Source organism: Salvelinus sp. IW2-2015, linkage group LG19, assembly GCF_002910315.2.
Source record: "Salvelinus sp. IW2-2015 linkage group LG19, ASM291031v2, whole genome shotgun sequence".
Taxonomy (NCBI): Eukaryota; Metazoa; Chordata; class Actinopteri; order Salmoniformes; family Salmonidae; genus Salvelinus; species Salvelinus sp. IW2-2015.
In genome coordinates this window covers 11,932,728-11,957,840 of record NC_036859.1, presented here as the reverse complement: position 1 = coordinate 11,957,840, position 25,113 = coordinate 11,932,728, and the positions used below count along the sequence as shown (strand labels likewise).

Sequence of the window (25,113 nt, the reverse complement as noted above, 5' to 3'; positions counted from 1 at the left end):
GTTGTCTGTGTGCAGCTTGATGTGTTAGCGCAATGCTAGCTGGTCCCATAGACTTCGTCATTGCGCTAACTAGTTAGCGATTGCGTGCAAATCTACCGTTAACTTCCTTCAACGAGTTAAGCTGACTGGGCAAGTAGATAAATCTCGCACTATCCCTTTCAGACTATAACATCTCTTTCTAAGTCGGGCCCCTCTGAACCACCATCATCATCCTCACCTGTCAGTCAGGAAGGCACAGATAAGGTTTTTGGCATCCTTGGAGATGTCGCTGTCATCAGGGAAGGTCAGGGCGTTCTTGTGGTTCATGATTTTACTGTACGTCCCCACCAACGAGTCAGCATAGAACGGTGTGTCACCTATAGGCACACAAAACCACAGGCATTGGGGTTAGCTAGTGCAGTGCATTCGGAAAGTATTCAGACCCCTTTTCTTTTTTGTTAAACTCATTCTAAAAATTATCAAATTGTTTTCCCTCATCAATCTACACACAATACCCCATAATGACAAAGCAGAAACAGGTTTTGAAAATGTTGCACATTTATTACAAATAAAAAACTGAAATACCTTATTTACCTAAGTACTCAGACCCTTTGCTATGAGACTCGAAATTGAGCTCAGGTGCATCCTGTTTCCATTCATCATGCTTGAGTTGTTTCTACAACTTGATTGTCCACCTGTGATAAACTCAATTGATTGGACATGATTTGCAAAGGCACACACTTGTCTATATAAGATCCCACAGTTGACAGTGCATGTCAGAGCAAAAACCAAGCCATGAGGTCGAAGGAATTGACCGTAGTGCTCCGAGAGAGGATTATGTCGAGGCACAGATCTGGGGAAGGGTACCAACAAATATCTGCAGTACTGAAGGTCCGCAAGAACACAGTGGCCTCCATCATTCTTACATGGAAGAAGTTTGGAACCACCAAGAGCAGGCCGCTCGGCCAAACTGAGCAATCGTGGGAGAAGGGCCTTGGTCAGGGAGGTGACCAACAACCCGATGGTCACGCTGACAGAGCTCCAGAATTACTCTGTGYAGATAGGAGAACCTTCCAGAAGGACAACCATCTCTGCAGCARTCCACCAATCAGGGCTTTATGGTAGAGGGCTAGACASAGGCTACTCGTCAGTAAAAAGGCACATGACAGCCTGCTTGGAGTTTCCCAAAAGGCACCTAAAGTACTCTCGGACCATGAGAAACAAGATTCTCTYGATGCTAAGTGTCACATCTGGTGGAAACCTGGCACTATCCCTATGGTGACAGCATCYTGCTGTGGGGAAGTTTTTCAGCGGCAGAGACTGGGAGACTAGCCAGGATCGAGGGAAAGATGAACGGAGCAAAGTACAGAGAGATCCTTGATGAAAACCTGCTCCAGAGAGGTCAGAACCTTTGACTGGGGCCAAAGTTCACCTTCCAACAGGACAACGACCCTAAGCACAAGGTCAGGAGTGGCTTCGGAACATATCTCTTGTCCCAAACCCGATCTAACATATAAGGAGACCTGAAAATAGCTGTGCAGTAACACTCCCCATTCAACCTGACAGAGTTTGAGTGGATCGGCAGAGTAGAATGGAGGAAAATTCCCAAATAGAGGTGTGCCAAGCTTGTAGCGTCATACCCAAGAAGACTCAATGCTGTAATCGCTGCCAAAGGTGCTTCAACAAAGTACTGAGTAAAATAACGAAATACTTAGGTAAATGCATTATTTCAGTTGTTTATTATTAATATATTTGGAAAAAATTCTAAAAACCTGTATTTACTTTGTCATTATTGGGTATTGTGTGTAGATTGAGGGGGGGAAAAAACTATTTAATCAATTTTAGAATGAGACATTAACGTAACAAAATGTGGAAAATGTCAAGAGGTCTGAATASTTCACGAATGCACTGTATATACAAACAGATTTTCAATGGTTCACAATGGTGGTTTGCTAACCCTAACTTTACGTCTACCTTTCACCTTAACCAATTTTGATCCATATGCCGAACCATAATCTTTGGATCTGCCGGTTAAATATCCTATCCACTCCTTTTAGGTTACTGGAATGTCTACAATAAGTTCCGACAAAACCATCACAAATAAACATACTGAAAAAGCAKACGCGATAAACAAAAACACTGGAAGTCCGGGGTCATTCCAGAGATCACATCCACCCAGGTTCAGTGTGTGTGAAATGTTCTTTTCTTGACCTAGATAGTTTGTGTGTATGCATTGATATGTAGGCTACGTGTGCRTTTTTGAAAAATATATGTAGTTCTGTCCTTGAGCTGTTCTTGTCTATTGATGTTCTGCATTGTCATGTTTTGCGTGGACCTCAGGAAAATTAGCGCTGCTTTTGCAACAGCTAATGTGGATCCTAATAAAATATCAAACATGTGATTTGCAACCAGTGGCTAATGTGAAAACACATGATAGTATTATTTTCAACTTCATCATTGTATAGTATGGATTCATGGTTTCTTTAGTGTAGGATTATACAACATGACAAAACAAGGGAAAGATGTTAAGTACTAACAAGGGGATTTTTTATGTCCTGTCTGCGAGATAATGGGAATACTCTGCTCCAGAACTACAATAGGTTCATATGATCAGTTTGTTTCCCATCGTAACAGTGTGAGAATAAGACACGTATTGCGACTCACCAACAAGCATTTCATACAGGAAGACTCCCACGGACCACCAGTCACACTCCCGGCCGTAATATCCATCTCCTCCCTGGGATTTTAGTACCTCTGGCGAAATGTAGTCTGGTGTTCCCACTGCTGTGTCGCATCGTACCATACCATCCTGAAACACAGCCTCATATTAAACTGCTGTACTACTGTATTTATAAAACACAGCTGTGTCGCATCGTACAATGCTTTATACGATCTGCATAAAATGCATAAGCTGTCACAGTTCAAGAAAGCAAATAAATTGTAAGCCTACGTGCTGATATATAAGAGGAAAAATGGAAAGTAAATATGTTAAACTGCTAAACCGTTCTAAAGATTGATGAACRGTCACTAGGGACAGGCACAGTTAATCGATTAATTGAATATCTAAACAGATGTTAGAATTCGATTACTTCAGTGAGTAAATTTTGGGGGYAAACTATGAAAAAGCTTTGTCTAAATTAAAATGATCCTTGCGATATTTTATACCGTGAAATTCTTAATTAAATAAAACTTTAYATATAGTTTTTCTAACCATACGTTGAGCTAAGGCTAAGCAACTGGCCCACCAGCCTGCCCTGACATCGATATGCTATTTCCCCCCACTTCGAATAGCAATAACAGGCACAAACCTAACGGAGTTTCCACAAAACCTTAACACTCAACAGAAACCTTACAGTTTCAAAATCATTTCTATCATGGATGGCAAAAATCTGACTTCTCTTCACCCTGTTGCGTAAGCTGTTTACCTCTGCCATATGCATTTGCTTCATTTTGATTGATCAAGAGAGTCAAGACCAACTTCTTTTGGTAGGGGGGGATATTCAAAAAAAAATGATGATATTATTTGAATAGTAAAATCATCTCAAACTGCCCATCCCTAACCATCACTAAGCTAAATTCTGTAGTTAACCCTCGGATACCGGGTCGGATCACGCTCGGTGTACACAGACCTCGGATCTGTCTGAAAATAAGTTAAYTACCGATCAGATCCTTAATTATATCTGAAGATAACCTGATGAAAATAAATATCCTCTTTAAATCACTTTTGCTACGCATGGCAGTCAGTTCAGTCAAAGCATTCTCTCCTCCGCCTGTRTGCCTCTCTCTCTCGGGCTGGCTTGAGCTCGTTATAGCAAACGTGCAACTAGTGTTGTCACAATACCAGAATGTTGACTTCYATACCAGGTTTAGTATCACGAAACTCGATACCATCACGATACTCGATACCAAAACAATACCACGGCAAAAAAAGAAGACYAATTAGCTCGTCTCAGATGGCCCTTGATCCAGACCTTTTGAGTTCCATATCAATGATTTGAACATTTAGATTWTTTGATGTATGCATTAATGAATCAATTATACAGTCAAACAATCATTTAGACTGTTGTTTATCAATCTAACTACATAATGGTAATCATTCATTTGAATGGTAAATCTCTAGGCTATTGATAAACTGGGTAATGTCCGATAAAATTCTCCATCATCTCTGACATATTTTGGGTTGGATCTGGTCTACCTCGGATCTGGTATCATCGTAAAAAAAAAAAAAAAAGGGTCCTGTTTGTGTCGGATCGAAATTTTGCAGATCCAATCCGGTTTGGATCTCAATTTCAGGATCCGAGAAGACCAACAGTCTACTCTACAGGGTGTTGAAGTGTCAACTAACTCCTCATTTTCAGTTGTGGTGAATTGGAAGGCTAGTGCGATAGCTACCTTGTTCATTTTCATACAGGTCCCAAAGTCTGCCAACTTCAAGTGGCCCGCTTTATCTAGCAACATGTTATCAGGCTTCACGTCCCTGAAAAGACAAAAAAGACAGTAATATAACAAACCAGCAGCACTCGAACCTAAGACATGATATTATACAACCAAAGCMTTCTCAAACCAACAACGGTACATTAAACTGCCATTTTTAAGACCCAGTCAAGAGAAAGAGCGGCTTTCTCCAATTCAGAGAGGCGAGAACTGCCACGACAGAACTGGAGACATTCAAGAGCAACCTTTACAGTGGAGGTGAAGAGAAAGAGAAGTCCAGTAAGTATACCTGTGTATGAAGCCCATGGCGTGGATCCCGTCTAGAGCCAGCACCACCTCAGCGGTGTAGAAGCGGGCCCACTTCTCGGGGACATCATAGTTGCTCATCAAGTTGACCAGGTCTCCGCCGGGCATATACTCCATCACCATGTAGAGGTTACGGTCATCCTGGAACGCATAAAACAGCTGCGGGGGGGGGGGGGGGGGTGACTAAGGGTTAGTGACCAAACATAAGTAGGAGGAATGGACAGGAAAAGAGCCAAAACTAGAAATTGCATGAATATTCTGTTACATGAAACTCAATCACCGGGCTTCCTTGCAGATTGTTCCTAGTGGGCAAAGTGAGGACGAGACTAGGGAGTCACTATAAAAATAAACTGTGTTATTCAATTATCTATACCTGCACAACCCAGGCGCTGTTGGCAAAGGCCATGATGTCCCTCTCCTCCCAGAAGAAAGCAGAGTCCGACCTTTTGATCATTTCAAACTTGCTAAGCAGCTTCATGGCGTACACCTTCCTCGTGGCTTTGTGTCTTACCTGGGAGAGACGGGAGAACAGTCTTCTTAGGATGTATACTGGGCTTTCATACAGATGAAAACAAAGACTTAAGCCATATAATTATTTCATACGTCTGTACCAGATTTATAAAGGGCAAGCAGACAGACAAATGACAGTTGATGTAATTCACTGAGGACAAATTAGCATAACCATAATGGTGATCCTCACCAACTGCACTTCTCCAAAAGCACCCCTCCCGATAACCTTGACCACCTCATAGTCCTCTGCTTTCATCCGCAGGTCCCGGATCTTACTGATGGTGTCCTTATCTGAGGAGGAGAGATGACATTAAGAGGAAACCAGTTAGAYCAGGGCAAGGGTTTATCATTAGTAACCTGGGTTGATTAGTAAGTATGACTAAAGAGGCTTTTGTCCACCGACTCAGGATGAGAATTCAGAATAGGAAAAAATGGCTCAACAGCAGATGAAAATCTGTCAGTACTCTCACTGGATATCTGAAGTACACGAATTGACCAAAAGTATGTGGACACGTGCATGTCGAACAGCTCATTCCAAAATCATGGGCATTAATATGGAGTTGGTCCCCCTTTGCTACTATAACAGCCTCCACTCTTCTGGGAAGGCCTTGTACTAAATGTTGGAACACTGCTGCGGGGACTTGCTTCCATTCAGCCACAAGAGCATTAGTGAGGTTGGGCGATTAGGCCTGGCTCATAGTCGGTGTTCCAACTCATCCCAAAGGTGTTCGATGGGTTTGAGGTCAAGGCTCTGTGCAGGCCAGTAAAGTTCTTCCACACCGATCTCGACAAACCTGTATGGACCTCGCTTTGTGCACGGGGGCATTGTCATGCTGAAACAGGAAAGGGCCTTCACCAAACTGTTGCCACAAAGTCYGAAGCACAGAATCYTCTAGAATGCCACTGTATTCTGTWGCGTTAAGATTTCCCTTGACTGGAACAAATGGGCCTAGCCCGAACCATGAAAAAGAGCCCCAGACATTATTCCTCCTCCACCAYACRTTACAGTTGGCACTATGCATCGGGGCATGTAGAGTTCACCTAGCACCCGCAAAACCTAGATTATTCCAACTGATTGCCAGATGGTGAAGTGTGATTCATCCATCCAGAGAACGCATTTCCACTGCTCCAGWGTCCAGTATCACAGTATCCATATCACAGTTCAACTGATCTAAAAAATAAAGCCAAGGACTATTAAAATCAGAACATTTTGATGCAGTCATTTCCAGCAGTTACAGTTTCAAGAKAGTAAAGAACATGATCCCTACTTGCGAAATGGTATTAAAAAAACAACGGGATTAAAATARGTTTTTAGAAGCATTTTAAAGCCGAGAAGTGCATAAGGTGAACCAGCACCACTGGTCGCCCCAGGCCCATTTGTTATTGTTTTGGTTATGAAAACAGAGCAGAGGCGCATCCAGCATCGTGGTAAATACTTTTGTAGTAAATACTCTTCTGTTCTATCGCACAATGATGTGCAATGATGTCCGAGGGGAAAAAACTGTTTGTTGTTTGAAGTGATATAATATCCTAAACGGGTGTGGTAGTTTCACCACTACGYATTCCAGCTTTAAATCACGTGTTTGTGCTGTTTGTGCAGAGCTGTCGGCTAATTTAACTGAGTCTATGCGTATAGGCTACTAGCATGATAAAGAATATGATTGGACTACATGTCATGGGCTAGCAGTTTGCAAGAAGGAGAGCACTAGCAGTACAAGGAGTACAGAACCCCTGAGGAGAAGCATCCCATTGGCAACAAGCTCCCCTCACAACACAGCTAGTCCATTAATGTTCATCGAGGCCTCTCCAACACTTGGATGTTGAACTTATTTTTCTAATTCATGATATTTTATGTTTTTGAATAAAAAAAGTTCACAATATGCTTTATGAGTAGTTCATGACACCAGGGTGGGAACACAATGTTTTATAATGTTCACTCCAACAACAATATTGCAGCATTTTAACKAATTTCTGCATTTCCTGGACTTTCGTTTTAATTTCCAAACACAGAGCTGTATGATATGGGGAAAAAATAAATTGAGTCGATGTGCAAGGAGTTGAGCAATCAATTCTTTTGGAGTCGACACTCCACCACTACATCCAGGCTGTATCACAACCGGCCGTGATTGGGAGTCCCATAGGGCMGCGCACAATTGGACCAGCGTTGTCCAAGTTAGGGTTTGGCCGGGGTAGGCCYTCATTGTAAATAAGAATTTGTTCTTAACTGACTTGCCTAGTTAAATAAAGGTTACATTTTTWWWAATTAAAAAGACATCATCGTCGTTAACAGTTGGAACAACGGCAGAGAAAGGCAAGCGACAGCAGCAAAGTCCTGTATGGCAATACTTTAAGAAGTTAAACGAGAAAGAAATGTTAACTTTGCCAGGTGGAATTGAGGTACAGTAAATGGTAGCCCAGGTGCAACGCCATAACCATCCGAAAGGGACGCATCGTGCGACCAAACTGTTGCTCTAGCAGCAAAGCTGGAGTGTGAATCCACGTGGAATTATATTAATTTCTTATTTTAAGGGAAAACAGATTTTTTTTAAATGGCCGTTTAAACATTAAGAAACATTTTCCATTTTTCACATCCCTACTAGCTAGCCAGCTAACTAGCAGTTAGCATTAGCGGCTAACACAATTCCCTTCAGCCAGCATTTGCTAAGAAAATAAACTAGCAGACAGAAACTAATAGTGTAATTATAGAATGCTTGTAAAAAATAAATAAAAATAAAAAAACAGCATCGGTGTCACTAGGGATGGGCACGTTTTTTTTATTTTATATACACACACTGTCACACCGGTCCCTGCTCTTAAGTCACCCCTCCCCGCGGATGGGTTTTATGCCGAGGTCATTACATATTTTTTATGGCTGTTGGGCGGGTTGAATAAAGATAAACAATACCTTTKAAAATCCATAAATGTATAATTATTGCGCAATTTATATAGTCTACATTGAGGTTTTTCTTTCATTATTTTAGGCTATCTGGTATTAGTGCATAAACCTAAACTTTAGGACTTAACTGTACGCGCACCAAATTGCCTACACAGCCATTTGCCAAATAATGCTTTTGGGAACCGGCAGAAAAAAGTTCATATTTATCCACGGAGGCAAAAAGGACATTGTCGAAATTCAATTCAATAAGACAAKAGCTGGGGAAGGAGTCAAAAATAAAGAGATGGGAGGGCCAGAAAATGTTTTGAAAAGATATGAAGTGGTAAAAGAGGATGATTGCGAGGCACTAAAAATTTGACAGTCACAAGAAGGGACTTCAAATAGGTCTATGGCATGTCAAGGAAACCGTAGCCTACCGTTTAGATGGGTTAAATGGAAATTGAAATCTGGGCATTGARTAACCTGAATAACTTACTGTTTGTCCTCTGATAATACTAGTGCCGTGCGAATCGACATCCTTSTGTTTTGAGAGAAATGTCTAAGTTTTACAGGTGTTTCTCGATYTTTGAGCAAGAAAACTATAACGATTCGATAAATTGAATAAAATGCTGCGCTTAGCCTATATATGAAGGGCCTACATGTATCAACTTTTGTTGCAAGACCGTGTTGCAACTTCACAATGAATGCTTTTGTTTATACGTTTTGTGGGAATGACTTGAACATCGCCATATACATCACAAAAAAAGGTTGTGCCTATTTAATGCAACACTTGCTGTTAATAGATCGCAAAGCAGCATACAACTGYGCTAAATGTTTGAACAAATTCCCCTTCTCATCCATAGCCAAAAAAAAAAAAAAAGTGTCTTCACTGACATTTTCAACCTCTCCCTGTCTGAGTGTAATACCAACATGTTTCAAGCAGACCACCATAGTCCCTGTGCCCAAGAACACTAAGGTAACCGGCCTAAATGACTACAGACAAGTAGTCTGTAGCCATGAAGTGCTTTGAAAGGCTGGTCATGGCTCACATCAACACCATTATCCCAGAAACCTTAGACCCACTCCAATTTGCATACCGCACCAACAGATCCAGAGATGATGCAATCTCTATTGCACTTCACATTGCCCTTTCCCAACTGGACTAAAGGAACACCTGTGAGAATGACGTTCATTGACTACAGCTCAGCGTTCAACACCATATTGCCCTCAAAGCTCATCACTAAGCTAAGGACCATGGGACTAAACACATCCCTCWGCAACTGGATCCTGGACTTCCTTACGGGCCTCCCCCAGGTGGTAAGGGTAGGTAACAACACAWCCGCCACGCTGTTCCTCAACACGGGGGTCCCTCAGGGGTGCGTGCTCAGTCCCCTTCTGTTCACCCACGGCTGCACGGCCAGGCACGACTCCAACACCATCATTAAGTTTGCCGACGACACAACAGTGGTAGGCCTGATCACCGACAACGACGAGCCTATGGGAGGTCAGAGATCTGGCCGTGTGGTGCAAGGAAAGCAACCTCTCCCTCAACGTGACCAAGACAAAGGAGATGATTGTGGACTACAGSAAAAGGAGGACCGAGCACACCCCCATTCTCATCGATGGGGCTGTGGTGGAGCAGGTTGAGAGRTTCAAGTTCCTCGGTGTCCACATCACCAACAAACTAACATGGTCCAAGCACAGCAAGACAGTCGTGAAGAGGGCGCAACAAAACCTATTCCCCCTCAAGAGACTGAAAAGATTTGGCATGGGTCCTCAGATCCTCAAAAGATTCTACAGCTGCAACATCGAGAGCTTCCTGACTGGTTGCATCACTGCCTGGTATGGCAACTGCTCGGCCTACGCAAGGCACTACAGAGGGTAGTGCGTACAGGCCAGTACATCACTGGGACCAAGCTTCCTGCCATCCAGGACCTCTATACCAGGCGGTGTCTGAGGAAGGCCCTAAAAATGGTCAAAGACTCCAGCCACCCTAGTCATAGACTGTTCTCTCTGCTACCACATGGAAAGCGGTACCGGAGCGCCAAGTCTAGGAKCAAAAGMCTCCTTAACAGCTTCTACCCCCAAGCCATAAGACTCTTGAACATCTAATCAAAAGACTACCCAGAGTACTTGTATTGACCCCCCCTTTCCCTCTTTTACACTGCTGCTACMCTGTTGTTATTATCTATGTATAGTCACTTTTATAACTCTACCTACATGTACATATTACCTCGACTAACCGGTGCCCCCTGAATATAGCCTCGCTATTGTTATTTTACTGCTGCTCTTTAATTGTGACTTGTATTTCTTAATCTTTTTTTTTGTATTATATTTCTTGTTTATCTTTTTGTTTATTATTTTTTAACTGCATTGTTGGTTAAGGGCTTGRAAGTAAGCATTTCACTGTAAAGTCTAAACCTGTTGTATWTGGCYAATAAAATGTGAAGCTGTTTAGCTCACATCTGAAGGCTGGGGGGCATTTAGGATGTCTACTGCYGATAGCTAAAATATCCTAATGATATTGATCACACGTCCTCAATTCAAATATTATAGCGACACTATACCAAAGATGTTATCAGTGTAGCCTGAKATTGCCTGAACTGGTTGAAAAATCTTCACACTTCAAAAAACGTCATAACTGTCAATTTATATTTTAAAAAGTAAGAATTACAGGAGGCAGTTTGGAAAAAAACTCGTTAACTAGATGAACGGACATTCTGGGGTAATAAATACATAACCAACGTTCTCTGGTAATATTAGTACCGTGCGAATAGGGCTATAGCCTTAACTCCTGCTGAATTAAGCAGTTCTTGCAGTAAATGTATACACCAAATGTAGGCAAAATTTGGACTTGGGAACAGGAGTGGAGAAATTATTATTTTCTTTCTGCATCTTGAGAGAATGCAATGCTCCGTTAGATACAATCTGTAGAGGTGCTGTCTTCATCATAAAAGATGATAGTATTTCAACCACATTCTGTTGAGCAAGGGTTTATTTAGTCTTCTAGGGCAACATATGACAAGAGAAGCTATATGTATCTAATTATAGACAAGTTGACTAACAAATAGCCTACCATAMRCTACCAAAATGTCTGAAATTATAAGCAGAAACATATCMAAATTACAAAACAAAATAATGCATCCCCTGTCCCCAAAAAATAAAATAATTAAAAAGATAAAATATTGGGTGCGGGCCTCAGATTGACACTTCATCACAAATAGTCAGGCGTTTTCAGATGCGTTAWTAGTAATTGCAGGCAGGAGCTGGTGAACAAACAGCTGACCTACGCACCACTACCGGCAGTTCCTCTTGAGTTGTGTGATCAAGTCTCCATTGAAGTAAAAACAAATGATTATAATAATTGAAAACATGTACTTCGACTATCCAGATATCATTATGTTATTCAAATACTGAAATAATTTCAAATTGCCATCACTAGTTGTCACCAACACCTCGTTGCATCTATCTGACCATGAAGAAGTGAATGGKAAAAAAAGTGCTCATGACTCCCTGGTTGAGCAACTGCTCTCTCCTTGAGTGACAGGGCTTGGTGTGGGAGTGGTATGCAGCAGGAGGGGGAAAAGATGACCAATAGCAACTGGAGTAAACTATAAAAACYGACACTACAGGCGCTGGACTTCAGTATGATATTTCATTTTTTTGAAACATTAAAAATACCATTATAGAAAGTAAATTAAAAACCCAAACCAGTCTGTGCAAGAATACTGGTATATAGTAAAAATCACCCAGCCTGAGTTGAACGTGAAAAAAGTACCAACTAGACTAATTCAACAATAGTTTGTTTCTAATACAATGAACAGTTAGTGTCTCTATGATAACAATTCTTCACAAACACAAATGACAAAAGTCCATGTGTAAAAATGCCATAGCCTCCATAAGTTCTACAGTCATAGAGGGTGTAGTGGTGAAAGGAACGCGTCATGATAGACACCATGTGGGTCACCAGCCACTCATGAAAGCCCCTTTGTTGGGGACCCTGAGTGGGCTAAGCTGCAGACACAATTATACCCMGGCCTGGACAGAGGCGAGGCAGTGACCTAAAAACAGCCTCCAATCTCTCCTGCCGCCACTGCTAAATCGTTGCTGCGACTCAAAATAAAAAGTGTAAACTTAAACGACTAAAGCCAGATAAAACATATYGAAAAGATAATGGAGCGCTATATTATTTTATCATATCATCAGAACTAAAATCACCAAAATAAAAACGACAGTAATGGGCCTCCTGAGTGGCGCAGCAGTCTAAGGCAATGCATCGCAGGCGTCACTACAGACCCGGGTTCAATATGTGTAGATTTGCAGGAAATTTTCTTAAAAACAGCTAAATTGTGTCTCTGCAGCCAAGAGGAAAGCCTCTAAAAATGTTGATTGGAGATTGCGCCATTGGCCACGCTCACCACCACCCCCACCTACGCTAACTTAGTCACCACTGCTGAAAACAAATCCTAGGGGAAACACTGCAAAGCACTACATGATGGAAGTCACAGATTCAAAGGAAGGATGACAAATGGGGAAAAGAGCCTCGTATGGGCTAGTTACTTACATCTATTCAAAAAGTTGTCGATGCTTTTGTTTTTCCTCAAGGCTGGAAAGTCAAGGTCGTACACCAACGCATCCAAGCCATCCTAGAGAAGAGAGAAGAGAAGCATTAATAAAATGTATAGTCTTCAAGGCCTAAGGCCACAACTAGGGCAACTAATCTACAATACTCTAACCAGCGCTTAGCTGGTCTACAGTAGAAGAAAGCTATGGTGTGTTACCTGAAGGCTATAGGCTATAAACCAGCTATATACCCAAACCTTCACAATAAGCAACRCTGCAAGCAGTAGCCCCAACCTGGCTTAGCCAACAGAGGCCAAGGTTTTCAGCAAATCAAAAGATCATATTTCTGTGCCATTTGTAGCCTAAATGGTTGCWATTTAGTTTTAACTGATTAATAGCTGATCTAATAACAGATTGAAAAGGGTTTTGTTTCACAACTTTATCCATGTTTAGGGAGTTTCAGACCATAGAAAAAAAACATCAAGGCAGGGCTCTACAGTGGTGACCATTTTACTCGCAAATGCGGCTAAATATTTTGCTGTACGACCTGGAATTTTCATTTAGGAGCACAAACGCACCTAGAAAAAGAAAGGATTCTAGCTTCATTATATAAAATATTTTTKATTGAGCTCTAAAATGTCTTTATGTGCGCCTACATTTTCCCAATGTAAGTGCACACATCCTCCTTGTAAAAAAAAAGGTCAGCGTAGAGCCCTGCAAGTCACATTAAGCTATAGAGTTAGTGCACTACACACAATCACAGCAATGGTGTGACATCAAACGCCTGACTACATTTGGTCTCCAACTAAAAAGATGGACAAAGCCTGTTCAGTAGATGTGTATAAGAGACAGGCAATGGTGACATCAAACGCCTGACTACATTTGGTCTCCAACTAAAAAGATGGACAAAGCCTGTTCAGTCTGACTGAACAACTCATTCCACTACAGCAAGATCTCAAATCTATGTTCATAAGAAACTAATTATAAAAATGGGCAGGTTAGCCACAAGCATTGGACATCACACTCACAATCATTGAGATTTCACTAAACACCAGCCACTCCTTAGAAAAGCAACTGAGGAAACTGAAGAATGAGAAAGCACTACATCGGATGACATAAAACAGTGGGTTGTAATAATTGCCTGAATTTCACAGGTCAGGGAGCTCTCTTCAATGCAAACCTTTCTGGTTGACCGAGTTTCTACCTTAAMTCAACTTGGCAAGGCTTAGACAATTAGCACCTTGACTCGAATGGAAGTAGYTAATGGGAAAAAGATTACGTCAATGTCAACACTGCAGTGAAACAGTCCTCTCTACATCTCATGACATGAGGTCATCCATATGATGTTATTCCAACACTATGATTGATTCCCTAAATAAACATATTAATRCCCATTCATCACCCAGGTGTGAACAAAAGGGACCTCCTCAGAGCCTAGGTCGGTCGGGCCATGCTGGAGCAGAAGAAGTGCCGCCGGGCCAGCCAACTGGCGGGATTTAACCTAATCTTCCTTAATCCAGGATGTCTCACACAAAGAGGGCAGGGCCACATCAAAGAGAGCAGTTTTAGCCAGGCCTGTAGCAGGACCGAATCGCTGCTGCAAAGCGTTATATTTTACAGAGAAGGCTGCAGCAGAAGCAAACTTCTTTGTCGGTGACTCTTTCGTGTGCTCAATTGACTGGGGAACAGCTGCCTCATGGAGAAAATCGTAAAGGCAAAAACATTTTTAGATTTAGGCCATGTTAATATTATTTCACACCTTGATATCTAGGTCTATAAAAAGTTATCTGAGCTGCATGCAATTGAACAGCAGCAGGACATGTATGGTTCTTTCCTTGGCTCCCACACAAGTGAGAAGGAAGTATTTGAGTCAAGTGTGATGGACTGATTGCGTAGGGCATAGATGTAATGTATTCTGTTGTGTGACATGTGAGCACAGAGTTATGACTTGAACAACCAATCTGTGTGAAATAAAAACAACAGATGACACTACAGACAGATCGGCCCGACCCTCCTCATTGGGAAACAAAAAGAAAAGCCACATGGTGAGTCAGCTGCAGCTCAGACAAGAAGAGAGGAATGCTCTTAAGTAACTATGGCTCCAGATGGCGGACAGGAATGGGCAAAAATATCAATGTATCATAACTACAAAACAGTTGTATTTTGAAATGCATTTCAATTAAAATATATATTTTTTTTTATACAGAAATGCATTTGCAAGTAGCCGTCCCGAACAACAATAACATTCTCAGAAACAGTTACAGAACKTTTTATTTGCTATGAATGTGATGTTTATCTACCTCAGTTGAATGCACTGACGGTAAATACCCCTAAATATATGAACGCAAAATGTAAAAACTGTTGGTCCCATGTTTCATGACCTAGAAAAAAAAAAAATGCTCCATACTCACAAAAATTGTCTCTCTCTCAAATGCTGAAGACTATTTGTCTGTAAAAATGCCATTTTGTGTTGGGGGGGAGATCATAACCTCCCAGGCACAACCATGGCTTCATCCATGCCCAGTCATGTAAAATCCATAGATTAGGGCCTAATGAATTTATTTCAATTGACTGATTTCCTTATATGAACTGCAACTGCGTTTATATATATTTTTTAGTATAGGTAGTCACTTTGGATAAAGGCGTACGCATGCTTCCCAGCCGAAACAGTTTGGAAGAGTTCATGCATACACTACCGTTCAAAAGTTTGGGGTCACTTAGAAATGTCCTTGTTTTTGAAAGAAAAGCATTTCTTGTCCATTAAAATAACATAAATTGATCAGAATACAGTGTAGACATTGTTCATGTTATAAATTACTATTGTAGCTGGAAATGGCCGATTTTTTATGGAATATCTACATAGGCGTACAGAGGCCCATTATCAGCAACCACCACTCCCGTGTTCCAATGGCACGTTGTGTTAGCTAATCCAAGTTTATCATTTTAAAAGGCTAATTGATCATTAGAAAACCCTTTTGCAATTATTAGCACAGCTGAAAACTGTTGTTCTGATTAAAGAAGCAATAAAACTGGCCTTCTTTAGACTAGTTGAGTTATCTGGAGCATCAGCATTTGTGGGTTCGATTACAGGCTCAAAATGCCAGGCACAAATAACTCGTCAGTCTATTCTTGTTCTGAGAAATGACGGCTATTCCATGCGAGAAATTGCTCATCATTGCTGTGTACTACTCCCTTCACAGAACAGAACCAGAATAGAAAAGAGGAGTGGGATGCCCCGGTGCACAACTGAGCAAGAGGACAAGTACATTAGTGTCTAGTTTGAGAAACAGACGCCTCACAAGTCCGTTTGTTTTGGACTTCGGTGATATTTATTTTTTTATTTAAATATTTTTTATTATATATATATATATATATTATTTTTTATTATTATTATTATTATTTTATTTTTTTATCGGCTGTTCAGGAACACAAGATTTTATCTAAAGACAAGTCAAAGTTCGGAGCCAAAGTCTACGCCCCTTCGTCGGAGATTGGTCAACAGTACGGAATCTTCAATAAAGTATTTGAATAACAATGCAAATTCTTTAATTGAGAAATACTGCACCAAACATCTCAGATGTAAAATTGCTCGACTAAGATCTCCTCAGCAGATTTCTTGAGTTATTTTAGATTCATTCTGACAATTTTGAGGAAGTGAGTACTGGATACAATGTCTCAAAATGGACAAAGTATTATTGCCACTTTTTTCAAGTGACAGTCTTAAGGGAGTATGCGAGCACACTTGTTCGGTTAGAAGAATTAAGCTAGGCGCCAGCCGAACTGAAGCATGCCGACGCCTTAAGAGTGTCTGCTAAATCACAAAAATGTAAATGTCATGTGAAAAAGCTAAAAATGATCTGCAACACACACTAGGTATTCATTATTGGCTTTGTTTTGGGGCAGAGATCATTAGAATAATAATCAGCATGCTTTGCGATTGTTAATTTTTTTACATACATTTGTATTTAGTTCATTTAGCAGATGCTCTATCACACCATAGTGCCAGACTTCTGATACCAACATAGGGTGAAGGGGGCCACCAAATGGTGTGTTGATTAAAGTTAATTTGTGGAATTTCTTTCCTTTTCCATGCGTTTGAGCCAATCAGTTGTGTTGTGACAAGGTAGGTTTAATATACAGAAGATCGAGCTATTTGGAAAAAGATCAAGTCCATATTATGGCTAAWACAGCTCAAATAAGCAAAGCGAAACGACAGTCGATCATTACTTAAGACYTGAAGGTCAGTCAATCTGGAACATTGAGAACTTTGGAAGTTTCTTCAAGTGCAGTCGCAAAAACCATCAAGCGCTATGATGAAACTGGCTCTCARGAGGACCGCCACAGGAAAGGAAGACCCAGAGTTCTCTAGCTGCACCTGACGCCCTATATGACTGCTGACTGATGGCACACTCCATCACCAAAGACTGGGAGCTGGAGTCAAAATGCCTGGAAACGACACTTTAGGCAATACAGACGAGGGGCTAAGCTTGACCATGGAAGAGCGTCAAGTGGGTGAGAATAAGATATCCTGCATCACAACTGCAGGGGTCACAACACAAAATGTGTTTTTCAAACAATATATAAAATATATAACCCATAAGAAATATCTTGCTGCGTTTTGTAAACGAATATCTGAAACGCTCCTTATGGTCATTTCTGATCGGCATCAGACTAATTTTGTACTTCAGTTCTCCACTCGCATGAGAATTCACGAACGGGCATTCTATCAGTCTATACTTTTCTTCGGTACTTGTCAGTGTAGCCTACTTTTCTCCAGAAAAATGCAAGATTAAGGCCAAGCAAAACATTAAGAAATGTAGCTGGTTCCATTCTRTCTATGATAAACATTAGAAATATGATGGCCATGCATTGTTTATGCAAAAAAAGACATTGCTTTTTCATTGTAAGCTAATTTACTTGTGTGGCTGCTCGCCAAAAAACGTTGCACTTCTGTTTTCTGATGAAAATTAAGCTATTTTCTGCCAAATGTGTTGCACTAATGTGTTTTCATTTTAGAAAAACTATATTTGCAAACCTAGGGCTGTGGCAGTCATGAAATTATGTCAGCCGGTGATTGTCAAGAAAATAATTGCCGGTCTCAAGGTAACTGACCATTAATTAACATACACATTTAGCATCTCCTGGCTTCCACGCATAGCCTACAAGCGACTGAGATGCAGACCTCTGGAACATCTCAATTTTAACAAGTCTAATAAATCCATGTAATATAGCCTACACCATCACAATAAATCCATTATGTATTTTAGACAGGTCTAAAGAAACATGAGGAAAATGTAGTCTATTTCAGAAGAACAGAATAGCATACTCTAATTTACTTGTGTGGCTGTCCTTATGTTAGGCCCTCATCTGGCTATGCCATATGGCTGTGGGCTACACTAGCTCATTTAGCAGACAAGATTTGCTTAGAATTACGTGCCATTATTTTATAGTATGAAGAATGCAATTGAACATAGCTGAATAAAATAGAAAGGATCTTTTCTCCAAACGATTTSAGGGAGTGTGCACATGCGGCTATTCTGTGGTTGAGCAGTTAAGAAATAGGTACCCTATATGCTTAATTTAGGATTATGTAACTTTAGTTGTGATAAAAAATGTTGGGATATATGTTTTGAATTTTAAAACATTCTAAGGCTGCAAGATGTGACTAATGATGATTTGAAAAAAAGTTGCATGAAAAGTCGAGGTCTGCTTTGTTTTTTGCGCAGACTGCACACACTTCATCAGTCTCTCATTTGACAAGCCTCTAATTTCCCGGCTGCATCCCTGTGTGGCCATAATCCCCCTAAAAAAAACATGCCTTTTGCGGCCAGTGGCTGAATATAATTCCCTTCTCCCAACTGCATGCCAAAGAACCTCTGACGCACATGGCTCTCAGTCACATGATTGGGTCTTTTCTCTTCTACAAGTGAAGACAGACACATATGGGATGCAACTGCGCGCGTCCTTATCAAATTCTGAGGAGAATATTGGAAGAACTGTCCACATTTACTTTTCGGCAGACAACAAAATGAGTAGGCCTAACGAACAGCAAAAGCACTACCTTATGTCAATCTACAATAACCATAGTACAAAAGTTGACCTACTCTAGTCTGTGCGAGAAATAAATATTCCAAATATACTCTTGGACAGTTGTGGGATGCGATAGATCCCAAATTAATTCAACTAATAGCATTTWWAAAAAACTGTTTTAAGCAATGAGCCTGATGCAACAGATCAGAATTTTATGCTAAAAATGTTGATAAAGTACAAGGCTATTTCTAAACATTGCAATGCGCACAAGACAGTAGGCTATAAGCGCAAAAATCTTCCATTAGCAGGAAAACAGCATTGACAAAAGTGACCACAATTGCGAATATGCATGTTATACATATTATAAAAGGTGTATTTCTATGGTGAATATGATCTTCCCCAAACTTGAAACTCACACGCTGCGTATGTATGCCAGTCAGGCTCTTACACCCGTTGTAAAGCGGCTTAATGTGCTTCATTACATGAAGTGTTGCCCAAAACAAAGCATGCACCGTTTGCCTTAAGCAGGACATTATAATATATCATTCACAAGTGATTGGCTAATATTGTCACTCATCACACTATACTTGATTTAATCTTGTCTTTACATATAGTAAATAATGTGACATTTTTTATTTTATTTAGAAGAATGGACCATTATTATGCACGTCTCGAAAAAGGGGCAGCGGGGAAGAAAATACATGTCATCTATGGATTTAAATAGCGAATGGAGGACGTTTTTCCCACGGTTCATTTTCATGACAGCCAGGTGGGCTATACTCCTGTTTTAAAAAGAAGCAATGTGCTTAATATTAGCGAGGTTGAGAAATAAATATAGTAGGCCTAGACAATAGAAAACTCTTTAAGAGGCCAACATTATTTTCTCACGCAATTGCACAGCCTATAGAATTGTTGTGCAACATGAGCTCTCATTTAGTGTTTGATTGGATTTTCGATTACATTTGTATTGATGTAAGAGTGATTAGAGGGACAATAAGAGTGCAGAGTATTATTCAGTTAGCAAGTTTGGTAGGCTACTAATGACCATCAGCAGCAGAGCTAGGAGGAGCCTAATTACCATGACAAAACGGTCACATGGAATTTGACTGCCATCACGACTTTTGACCGCATGTGTGGCGGTAATGTCACCATAACAGCGCCTTCAGAAAGTATTCAGACCCCTTGACTTACTGCACATTTTGTTAAATTACAGCCTTATTCTAAAATGTATTTTAAAAACTCTGCAATCTATACACAATACCCCATAATGACAAAGCGAAAACAGGTTTAGATTTCTTTTTTGCAAATGTATATATATATATATTTATTTATTTTTAAACCGGGAATACATTATTTACATAAAAGTATTTATGACCCTTTGCTATGAGACTCGAAATTGAGCTCAAGTGCATCCTGTTTTAATTGATCATCCTTGAGATGTTTCTACAACTTGATTGGAGTCCACCTGTGGTAAATTCAATTGATTGGACATGATTTGGAAAGGCACACACCTGTCTATATAAAGGTCCCACAGTTGACAYTGCATGTCAGAGCAAAAACCAAGCCATGAGGTCAAAGGAATTGCCCGTAGAGCTCCGAGACAGGATTGTGTCGAGGCACAGATCTGGGGAAGCGTACCAAAAACATTTCTGCAGCATTGAAGGTCCCCAAGAACACCCTTGACTTTCAATTTAAAAACACAGATTTGTTGTCGGACTCGCTCAACACTCCCCTGATTATGGTATGAGTATATAATGAATAATAGGCTTATAAAAGTAGCCTAAAAATAATATTATAAAACATAACATGTCTAATATAGGCCTAATATAGGCCTAATAATGATACACTGAACAAAAATATTAAAACGCAACATGCAACTATTTCAGTTCATTAGGCCCTAATCTATGGATTTCACATGACTGGGAATACAGGTATGCATCTGTTGGTCACAAAAAACAAGTAGGGGCGTGGATCAGAAAACCAGTCACTATCTGATGTAACCCCCATTTGCCTCATGCAGTGTGACATCTCCTTCACATTGAGTTGATCAGACTGTTAAATTGTGCCCTGTGAAATGTTGTCCCACTTCTCTTTAATGGCTGTGCGAAGTTTCTGGATATTGGCAGGTAATCTGTATCGATGTGTACGACAGCGTGTTCAAGGGGTGACATGTCTGGTGAGCATGCAGGCCATAGAAGAACTGGGACATGTTCAGCTTCCAGGAATTGTGTACAGATCCTTGAGACATGGGGCCGTGCATTATCATGAAACATGAGGTGATGRCGGCGGATGAATGGCACGACAATAGGACTCAGAATCTCGTCATGGTATCTCTGTGCATTCAAATTGCCATCAATAAAATGTGACCGACTGGCTCGATTCAGTCTTATGTAGCAAAATGTGAWWTTTTWTTTTTTACATTGGATAAAAGTAGAGACTCAGAGCTAGAAKTGGTATATCATACACTACYGTTGAGGAACAATGGGAAAGTWATTCTGCTTTGAAGGTTGATAAACTTGTAACKTCACTTTTGAGAAAATGAATCTTGAATGTTTTGGTACCTACTAGAGAGCTTTGTCTACACCCATTCAGCATCATACAAACCCTTTTAAGCTTCAGCCCCACCCATCTCTTTAAGGATTCACTGTGGGGCTATGTACTAAASAACCAAGGATTTCAAGACTAAAGGGTGGTTTATACTACGGGTGTGTTCGTAATCTGGAGTGCCAGTATGCTCTTGGGGTTTGTAAACTCAGAGGTTGTCAGATTGTCCGTTCGTAACGCTCTGAATTTACTGTCTCGGAGTGTTCCGCGCGCACACTGGACGCAGTCAAGCACCCAGACTAACTGGCTAACATTGGCTAGCTCCTTCCAGACACAAATTAGGGAACAGCTCACTCTGACCATTTTACACACCCTAGCAGAGCTGGTTAAGCTGACACCAGCCACATTCTGAGCGAATTTACCAGCTACATCTGAAATGTACATGTGTTTATATTTTTGTMCAGTATAATATTAACTCAGAACAAAGACATATTAGCCTAAGTGTATATGCATTGTCTTCAGATACAGCAACCCAAGACATAAGCCCAAGTATGCATTGWGGAGGAAGGAGATGGAACCCAGGTCATCCATGCACCAAACAGTGATGCGTGAAACGTCTTTTCATGGGCAAAAGTCACAGCTGCTGGTCTGAGAAAAKCGGTAGCTGTGTAAACCACAGTGACTTTACTAGACCTACCGAATAATGAAGGCTCTGGTTTCAAATCCTGTGCAGAAAGCTATCCACCAGGCAACCAGTGTTGAGCAGGGCACGGGCAGGGATTGACCTGAGTTTATCCATCTCTCCTGTCTCTGTCTGGCTACATGGAGAAGACAGGAACACAGGGCCAAAAAGCCTCTGCCACCAATGCACTGATTGACACCTTTCACACCATCATGCCAACCCGGACCYTACGGTTTGCTTTTCTTTACACTTTTTAAATGCCATTACGTCGACTGGAATCATACAGTGCGCTTTCAGAGTTTGTGTGTCAGACTGTCCTTTCTATCTCAATTCCAGCCATTATGATGGATGCGTAACCAGACCAGCATAGTACAGCTTGGCTCAGCTCATCTCAGTAGTSTGAGAAGGGTATTACAGAGCACCAGAGGTGTGCAGTCTATCTGCTTTCCAGGCACAGGAGGTGAATCGTGCAGCGACCATCAATAAATGCATAACAAACYGAAGTAATGACTAATGCAATATGGCCAGCTGTTAATATTTGAGATTCCCAGCATACGAAGGATCTAGGCCAAATAACTGCTCTGTATAGCACTGTTGCTTGACAGATTCAGACCAAGGTAAAAACAGATCAATTGTATACTGGGCTAAGCCTAACTCTTCAGACTAAGCCTATGTAAAAAGTAAGCCTAGGTCTATAGCCAGAGTCATGTATATGGCTCTAGTCCATAGGCTACAGTTTGCTTCACTCCACACACTGAAGAAAATAAAACCACTACCATTCACATATGGCAGTTTGYGGAAAATGGCTAGAAAAGCAGACAGAGGAGAGCAATGCATTGCATCCTGCCAACTCTGTATTTCTCCTGCATTCTGCTGATGCTGCAGGGAAGGGTGACATCCATCCCTAAGATTGTTAAATAATAACACAAAAAGCYCACTACTATTGATGAAAAGGACATTCATAAGTGCATGACTATACCAAATAAAATATGTGGTTGACAAAACATGGCAATTATTTATATTATGCTGAAAGGGAGTAAAAATCTACATTTAGTCAGACCACCTATTTTTTTCGGCAGACATTTCAGTTGGAGTTAGTTTCCATGGGCGACTCAACCACATCTTCCTTCTCTACATGCCAACGCTGGGCACTGTGGACAGGCCAGGCACAGAGGTCTAATTGTAGCCTTACCTCTCATTTCCCTTTGCCACCTAAAAGATGTCACACACACACACACACACACACATTAGCAATACAGATGCAAAATGCATTCGGTGTCTATCAAAAAGGACAACTAAAACCAAAACGTGCCAATGGCGGGCTCTCTGTCAGCAACTTATACTAACTTTGCTTGCTAAAGCCGATCAAATTCATTAAAATATATTAAATGCCTTTTTTGCATACTTCTTCTGCAATGCATTGTCAATGTGGGAAAATCCAAATATTGGGAATGAATAGGGAAATTCCCTGTATGCAGGGATGTACAGTTGAAGTCAGAAGTTTACATACACCTTAGCCAAATACATATAAACTCAGGTTTATACAATTCCTGACATTTAAATCAGAGTAAAATCTTAGGTCAGTTAGGATCACCACTTCATTTTAAGATTGTGAAATGTCGTAATAATAGTAGAGAATGTTTTATTTCATCACATTCCCAGTGGGTCAGAAGTTTACACACACACTCAATTAGTATTTGGAAGCATTGTCTTTAAATTGTTTAACTTGGGTCAAACGTTTTGGGTAGCCTTCCACAAGCTTCCCACAATAAGTTGGGTGAATTTTGGCCCATTCCTCCTAACAGAGCTGGTGTAACCGAAGTGAAGTTTTGTAGGCCTCCTTGCTCGCACAGACCGTTTTTCAGTTCTACCCACAATTTTCTATAGGATTGAGTCTTTGTATGGCCATCCAAACCTTGACTTTGTTGTCCTTAAGCCATTTTGCCACAACTTTGGAAGTATGCTTGGTGTCATTGTTCATTTGGAAGACCCTTTTCGACCAAGCTTTGACTTCCTGCTGATTTCTTGAGATGTTGCTTCAATATATCCACATATTTTCTCCTTCTCATGATGCCATCTATTTTGTGAAGTGCACCAGTCCCTCTGCAGCAAGAGCACCCCACAACATGATGCTGCACCCCCGTGCTTTACGGTTGGATGGTGTTCTTCGGCCTTGCAGCCTCCCCCTTGTTCCTCCAAACATAATGATGGTCATTATGCCAAACAGTTATTTTTGTTTCATCAGACCAGAAGACATTTCTCCTAAAAGTACGATCTTTGTCCCTATGTGCAATTGCAAACCGTAGTCTTTTTTACGGCGGTTTGGAGCAGTGGCTTCTTCCTTGCTGAGCCGGCCTTTCAGGTTATGTCGATATAGGCTCGTTTTACTGTGGATATAGATACTTGTACCATTTCACAAGGTCTTTGCTGTTGTTCTGGGATTGATTTGCACCTTTCACACCAAAGTATGTTGCGTGGTCCCATGGTGTTTATACTTGCGTACATTGTTTGTACAGATAACGTGGTACCTTCAGGCGTTTGGAAATTGCTCCAAGCATGAACCACTTGTGGAGGTCTACAATTGTTTTCTGAGGTCTTGGCTGATTTCTTTTGATTTTCCCATGGTCAAGCAACAAGAGCATGACTGAGTTTGAAGGTAGGCCTTGAAATACATCCAAGGTACACCTCCAATTGACTCAAATGATGTCAATTAGCCTATCAGAAGCTTCTAAAGCCATAACATCATTTTCTGGAATTTTCCCAAGCTGTTAAAGACAGTCAACTAGTATGTAAACTTCTGACCCACTGGAATTGTGATACAAGTGAAATAATCTGTCTGAACAATTGTTGGAAAAATTATTTGTGTCATGCACAAAGTAGATGTCCTAACCGACTTGCCAAAACTATAGTTTTTACAAAAAATTTGTGGAGTGGTTGAAAAACGAGTTTTAATGACTCCAACCTAAGTATGTAAACTTCCTACTTCAAATGTAGGCCAGAACATTGGGCAACTGCTTGCCAACCAACAAGAGCCATACTAGAGGTGAGTTTGTCCTCAATGCCTTAACAGAAAGAGTCTTCACATACAGTACTGACAGGAAATCACACTTACCTAGAAAGACCGCATATCTAAKAAGCATTGTGTATAAATGGCAATGACAGTGAACCCAGGCATGGCGAACCGGGGCAT

General features: G+C 40.8%; 1 protein-coding gene across 5 annotated transcripts in view; it reads right to left on the bottom strand.

Moving 5' to 3' along the window:
* Positions 1-25,113, bottom strand: part of LOC111979037 (rho-associated protein kinase 1) — a 68,894-nt gene that overhangs the window by 21,497 nt on the left and 22,284 nt on the right. For all 5 annotated transcript variants that reach the window (XM_024009328.2, XM_024009324.3, XM_024009325.2 and 2 more), the window contains exons 2-8: positions 12,669-12,750; positions 5,420-5,520; positions 5,093-5,230; positions 4,703-4,878; positions 4,372-4,456; positions 2,644-2,788; positions 218-356 (exon numbers count right to left, since the gene is read on the bottom strand). In XM_024009328.2, the coding sequence (XP_023865096.1) occupies positions 218-356; positions 2,644-2,788; positions 4,372-4,456; positions 4,703-4,878; positions 5,093-5,230; positions 5,420-5,520; positions 12,669-12,750 (866 nt within the window). The remainder of the gene's footprint in view (positions 1-217; positions 357-2,643; positions 2,789-4,371; positions 4,457-4,702; positions 4,879-5,092; positions 5,231-5,419; positions 5,521-12,668; positions 12,751-25,113) is intronic.